The 6,300-nt window shown below is 35.7% G+C and overlaps 3 protein-coding genes across 3 annotated transcripts in view; all 3 read right to left on the bottom strand.

Moving 5' to 3' along the window:
• Positions 1–812, bottom strand: part of CBG10565 — a gene marked incomplete at both ends in the record, with an annotated part of 4,289 nt that extends 3,477 nt beyond the window's left edge. The window contains one exon of the mRNA XM_045236343.1: positions 777–812. Within this exon, the coding sequence (XP_045094307.1) occupies positions 777–812 (36 nt within the window). The remainder of the gene's footprint in view (positions 1–776) is intronic.
• Positions 813–1,322: 510 nt separating this feature from the next.
• CBG10566 overlaps positions 1,323–6,300 on the bottom strand; it is a gene marked incomplete at both ends in the record, with an annotated part of 39,195 nt that continues 34,217 nt past the window's right edge. Inside the window, one exon of the mRNA XM_002634847.1 lies at positions 1,323–1,469. Within this exon, the coding sequence (XP_002634893.1) occupies positions 1,323–1,469 (147 nt within the window). The remainder of the gene's footprint in view (positions 1,470–6,300) is intronic.
• CBG10567 overlaps positions 4,152–6,300 on the bottom strand; it is a gene marked incomplete at both ends in the record, with an annotated part of 3,857 nt that continues 1,708 nt past the window's right edge. Inside the window, 2 exons of the mRNA XM_002634848.1 lie at positions 4,152–4,213; positions 5,160–5,670. Coding sequence (XP_002634894.1) covers positions 4,152–4,213; positions 5,160–5,670 — 573 coding nt within the window. The remainder of the gene's footprint in view (positions 4,214–5,159; positions 5,671–6,300) is intronic.

The raw sequence follows: 6,300 nt of genomic DNA, 5'->3' as shown, positions 1-6,300 counted from the left end.
ACGTAAAAAACCACTGTCGGCGACTTGAAAAAAAGGCTGTCAGGTGCTGTGGCCTAGGTTTCTCACTGAAAATCCTCGTCCCCCGGCGGCACCTTTTTTTGAATTCTTCCTTTTCAACGCCGTTTTTCGGGGATTGCGGATTTTCTTTGAATTTTTTCGCAATAATATTTGAAAAATAGATAAATTTTAACACATTTTAATGCAATAAAAATTTCTGGTCGGAGTCCCCCTTTAATTTCAAAATTTTGTTTCTTTCTTTTTCACCTGAAAACTAAAACTCGTGTCAAGTTCCATTTTTTCTCTGCTCAAAATCCAATTTTTCGTCACAAAAAACGAGCCGCAACGCAACCGCGACGCTTTCAAGAGCATAGGGAAATCTAGATTTCTACTGAATTTGAGTGTTTTTAATCTATTTAGCCTGATTTTTGTTAGAGAATAAATATATGTTGAATGACAAATTCGGAAAATAGCTTGAATTTGCTGAAAAACTAGAATTTCCATAGTTTTATTCTGAAATTTTGAGTTTCCCTCCTTGAGCCGCGCCGCGACCGCGCCGCTCTCAAGAGAGTGAACTCCAATGCATTTCAACCGTTTTCCGTGATTTCTAGCCCAATTTCCGAGATTTTTTTTTGTCAAAACTAGCTGAATGTACTCGAAATTTGTAAAAAATCTTATTTTCAGCTCTCCACAGCCATTTATTCCGAAAAAACCCACAAATTTGAGATTTTCCAATTTTCAGAAAAAAATCTTTTTTTTGTTCTTTTTCAGATTCCTACCTGATTCTCACCAATTCGGGAAGCAATTGCAGACATTTTCCGCAGTTTTCCGGTTGTGTGGAACCTGGAATTTTTAGGAAAAAAGTGGAAAAATGGGTCAATTTTCGGAAAAAAAATCTGAGAACCAAAAAAAAACAGTAGGACAAAAAAGAAAAAAAAATCAGAGGAGAGAAGAAAAACTTCAAAATCTGAAAATTGAAAAATCGAGAAATGACGTGGCACTTCGAATCTGGGGTGCCACGTGGAAAACGCATTTTGGGTGACTCGGCCAGGTTGAGGCCAATTTTAGGTCAAATTTCATGAATTTTTGGACTGAAAATAGGAAAAAAATCGAGTTTATGAGCTGAAATATAAGTAGAATAGCCAAAAAAAAAATACAGAAAATGGCGAAAAATAGGTACAGAAATGGCGAAAAATTAAAACTTTTGCATCAGAATTGAAAAAAAGCTAGGAGCATATCGTCAGTGGGTCAGAAAAAAGGTGGGAAATGGGATGAGAAACCAGTGAAAATTAAGGGAAATTGGGGGAAAAATCAAGTACAATCGATCAGATAACGTCATTCTTGTGCAGAATTGTGAGCACAATCGCGGTGACGATCACAGCGATGACGGCGAGAAGGATCAGTGTCCATTTCAGATTCTGTTGACAGAAATGGCGTTGAACACGGCGGGCGGTGCTTTTGAACGAGATTGTCTGGAAAAAATCGTTTTTTCTGGAATTTTCGCCTAAAAATCGATATTTCCTACCGATGTTCTCAACGCTTCAGATCGATTCTCTATATTTTCCAGACGCTCGCCCCTCTCCATTATTCGTTCCACATTGTCGGCCATTACCTGAAGAAAAATGGAAAATTTGGGTTTTTGGCTCAAAGAAGCTCACCTGACGAACATCTTCCACTTGCCGACGAATATCAATCATTCTCTGCTGATGGGCGGTCGGGAATTGGTCGTTGTGTTGTTTCTGGAAGAAAATATTTTGAAAATTCAAATTTCCCTCGAAAAGGTTTGGGCCGCTCTCAAGAGCATAGGGAATTCCGGGTTTTCGCCGATTTTAGCTCATTTTTGGTGGAAAATGGGTGAATTCTGAATGATAAATTTGGAAAAATAGGCTGAATTTGCTAAAAAACTAGGATTTCCACTATTTCAACTTGAAAATTCGAATCCCCCTCCAAAAAGTTAGAAGAGCCGCGACGCGACCGCGCCGCTCTCTCGAGAGTGAACTCCACTAAATTTCAAGCGTTTTCAGTGATTTCTAGTCGAATTTTCACGATTTTTCCATCAAAACTAGCTAAAATTCCTGGGAAACAGTCAAAATACCGTATATTCAGGTTTTTACAGCTATTTTCTTTGAAAACGCAGGGAAAAAACGCACAATAAACTTCAAAATATCGGGTTGAAGAATGCCGAGAAGGTCATAGGGATTCGATTGCGCGACGACCATTTGAATATTCGAAGATGCCATAATCGTTCGAATTTTCGAATTTAAGAAGTCGTTGGCTTCCGTTTGGTCCATTCCGTTTTCAGCTACACAGCAATAGACCATCGTGGAGAATGTCTCAATGACAACGACGAAATATAGGTGGTAGCTGGAAGAAATTATCGATTTTTTGGAATTTTAGGCCATTTCAAGCTAATTTTCAGTGATTTTTAGCCATTTCAAGCTTTAAAAAAAATGCAAAAAAAAACACTTTTAGCTCATTTTCAGCTCTAAAAACGACCAAAATCGAATTTTTAAGCATATCTTACCCTCCATCCAGCTCAATGACGCCGTCATTATTGAAGTACGTTCGCACACGTGATCGTATCAGTTTGATCACTTCGGAATCTGAAGAAAATATCATTTTTGGGCTGACAAATCGAATTTCAAGGTTAAAAAATGCGCTTTTTGAGAGGAAAATTCAAATTTTTAGCTTTAAAAATTCGAAAAATCCTCAATTTTTGGCTCACAATCTGCAATTTTTGGGCGGGAAATTCAAATTTTTAGCTTCAAAAAGTCGAAAACTGACCATCTGGCGGTTTTACATCACTATACTTGGTGGCATCGTCGATATTCTCACAAGCGCCCATGGCTACGGGCATTATGTCGCCAGACACTGTTGGTCGGCAAAGGACCACCGACATCACGCGTCCCGGCATCTGAAAATTTGAATTTTGCGGGATTTTTGAACCTAAAATCACGAAAAATAGGAAAAAATCGAAAAATTCAGGCCGAAATCTGAAAAAAAATATTTTTTTTATTTTCTAGCCTAAAAAATATCCTTTTTCAGAGTTTTTATCTCAGAAAACCATTGAAAAACTAAAAAATTGAGATACTTAGGTCAAATTTATATTTCTCCGACAATCGAGGAAACTGTGGAATTCTTTTCACTTTTTTCTATTTTTCTAGGTTTTATGAGTCATCGAAAATTGTTCTAAGCAAGAAAAACTGGACAAAGCAGAGAAAGAACGAAGAAAATCGACCAAAAATCGAAGAAAAAATGACCGAAGATTGAAAAATTTAAAATTTAGTGTTGGATATGCAAGCGCGCTCCATTGAGAAAAATCAGAAAATTTTGAGCGCGAATTTGAAATTTCAAAATCTTAACGTCGAATTTTTCGAATTTCAATGATTTACATTGAATTTTAAGGTTTCCATTTGGCTGAAAAAGCTAGAAAAAACCAAAAAAGACCGAAAAAAGGAAATAATTATAGGAAATTACCCATTTTCAGGCCAAAAAAAGGGGAAGAATGGTGAGAAAAAAAATCACAATTCTTTATAGAAAAAAAATAATCGAATCAGAAGGGAAAAATCAACGAAAGATTGAAGGAGGAAAATGGCAGAAAAAGTTGCAATTTTTTATCAAATAAGAAGGGAAAAAAGTGGGCAAACAAAGAGGGAGAAATAGCATGGGAATCAAGGAGGGTTCAGAGGGAGAGAGACAATTTCTAGACGTTTTTTCTACAGGCGAAACCGCTCATATACAGGCAGAAGGAAAGTGGGCGGAGCTTAAATGCAAAATTTTTGAAATTAAAAAAAATTATTTTGAGAGGAAAAATGAGATTTTAAAAGGGATTTTTCGGGATTTTTACAAGAAAATACACAGAAAATAGGGGAAAATAGGAGGTTCGAAAGGATGGAAGGTGGGGGAAAACGACCCGGAAATACCAGAAAGTTCCAGAATTTTTACAAAAAAAAGTGCGAAAAATGATAATTTTTAGGATGGAAAAGTGTACAAAAATACAAACAATAGGTACAAGGAATGATTTTTTTTTTGAAAAATTATTTTTTTTTGGAGAAGGAAGCTCGAGAAAAAATGGGAAAACCTAGAAAAAAAGGTGATAAAAACGGAGATGACGTGGATGAGAATTGCAGGGGGCGGAGCCTATTTTTTTACGAAGCAAGAATGTCTTTCCAGCGAGATAACGCCGCTTGTGTGAATGTTTGTTTCAACTCCATTTCTGCAAAAAATCAATAAATTACAAAAAATTCTAAAATCCGGAAATTCAGAAATTTGAAAATTCGGAAAATCCGAATCTCTAAAATTCTGAAATTCAGAGATTCTGAAGTTCTCAAATTCAAAAATTCAGAAATTCTAAAATTCAGAAATTTTAAAATTCTAAAATTCTAAAATTCAGAAATTCAAAAATACAAAAATTCAGAAATTCAGAAATTCAGAAATTCTAAAATTCTAAAATTCAGAAATTTAGAAATTCTAAAATTCAGAAATTCTAAAATTCAGAAATTCTAAAATTCTAAAACTCTAAAATTCTAAAATGCAAAAATTCAGAAATCCAGAAATTCTGAAATTCAGAAATTCCGAAGTTCTAAAATTCGGAAATTCTAAAATTCAGAAATTCAGAAATTCAGAAATTCAGAAATTCAGAAATTCAGAAATTCGGAAATTCAGAAATTTAGAAAATCAGAAATTTAAAAATTTAGAAATTCTAAGATTCAGAAATTCTAAAATTCTAAAATTTAGAAATTTAGAAATTCAGAAATTCTAAAATTCGGAAAATTAGAAACTCAGAAATTCTAAAATTCTAAAATTCTAAGATTCGGAAATGTTAAAATTCAGAAATTCTAAAATTCAGAAATTCAGAAATTTCGAAGTTCTAAAATTCAAAAATTCAAAAATTCGGAAATTCAACATTTCAGAAATTCTAAAATTCAAAAAATTCAGAAATTCAAAAATTCGGAAAAAGGGGCGGCGCCTAATTTTAATTAAAAAAGGGGCGGCGCCTAATGTTTTAGTTTTGCGTCAAATATCGTCGTGTGTAAACTCATTTTGAAGCTGTTGCCTAGATTTGGAATTCTAGGCCATTTTCAGCGTGTTTGGACTCAGTTTGAAGCTCTAAACGTGCCAAAACCCGGAAACTTGAAAATTGAAAAAAAAGGAAAACTCACTGGGCACGGCTTGTCTACAAATCTTGAACAAATAAGGCTGACAATCGGAGAATCTCGTCTCAAAAACCTCTGGAATCTCGCTTCTCGTCGGCATTTTCGGTGTATAATGATTGTGATTAATGTGCTCGCAAATGTCCAAAACCTTCTCTCCAATGTCATCAGCAACCCTCTGTCTCATTTTCTGTAGTTCATCGATGGATTCCACTCGGAATACATCCAAAATCAGCTTCCATTCCTCCCAAGACGTCCCCTCTTCGCATCCCATCGCCCCGGTTGCACTTCCGAACCAACTAACCGCCGTTCCAATCACAGAACTTGGTTTTTTGGATTTTGTGTAGAATTGGAGACCGATTTGAGCGGAAAGAAGGGGAACGGCACTATCTGTCGGACTGCCTACTGTAGGTGTTCGTCGGGGAATGGACCCAGAGCATGTGGCTTCTTCCACCTCGTATTTGAACTGTCGAATGTCCTCATCGACGCACATCGCTAGCTCTGTAGAGTTGACACGCACCTGAAAATGGGCAAACTGATAAAATGTTGCTGATAATATGATAAACATTTTGTCAGTTGAGCACTTTTTTCTATCTTTCACAGAAACTGAAATAATTGAGTTTGAAGTGGAACTTTTATGAAATTGGGATTATGATGGAGCGCACGGTGTTCAGTAGAGCGCACTTGCTCTAACTAAGTGCTTCTTGATTTCAAAGTAGTCGATAAACTTGAAAGTTTTCATTTTTATTACTGTAGCAGATTCTCTAGATCGTAAGTATACCACAATGGGTTCTTCTATGAAATTGGGGTTATGTGGAGCTACTTGCACTTTGAGCTCACATATCTCGGTTCCTGTAAAAGATGTCAAAAGGTGGTCTGATAACATGTTGCTGATATTATGGTAAACATTTCGGTAGTTGGTTATCTATTGATATCTCTTACAGAAACTGAGATAATTGACCACGAAGAAAAAAAGAAAGAAAACGAAATTTAAAAATTTATAATTCAAATTTTTGATCTGAACAAAATTGATTCTGACAAAAGTTGAAATCCAAATCTTGGAATTTTCGAGATTTTCAGCACAGAACGTTTGATTCCCCAGTCTTCCAGCTAAACCAGTTTCCGGTTCTCTGCGTCTCTTCCCCTCTCG

Source organism: Caenorhabditis briggsae (assembly GCF_000004555.2).
Source record: "Caenorhabditis briggsae complete genome, chrIV, whole genome shotgun sequence".
In the NCBI taxonomy this organism is placed as follows: Eukaryota; Metazoa; Nematoda; class Chromadorea; order Rhabditida; family Rhabditidae; genus Caenorhabditis; species Caenorhabditis briggsae.
The sequence above is the reverse complement of the archived record's forward strand: the minus strand, read 5'-3'. Positions and strand labels throughout refer to the sequence as shown.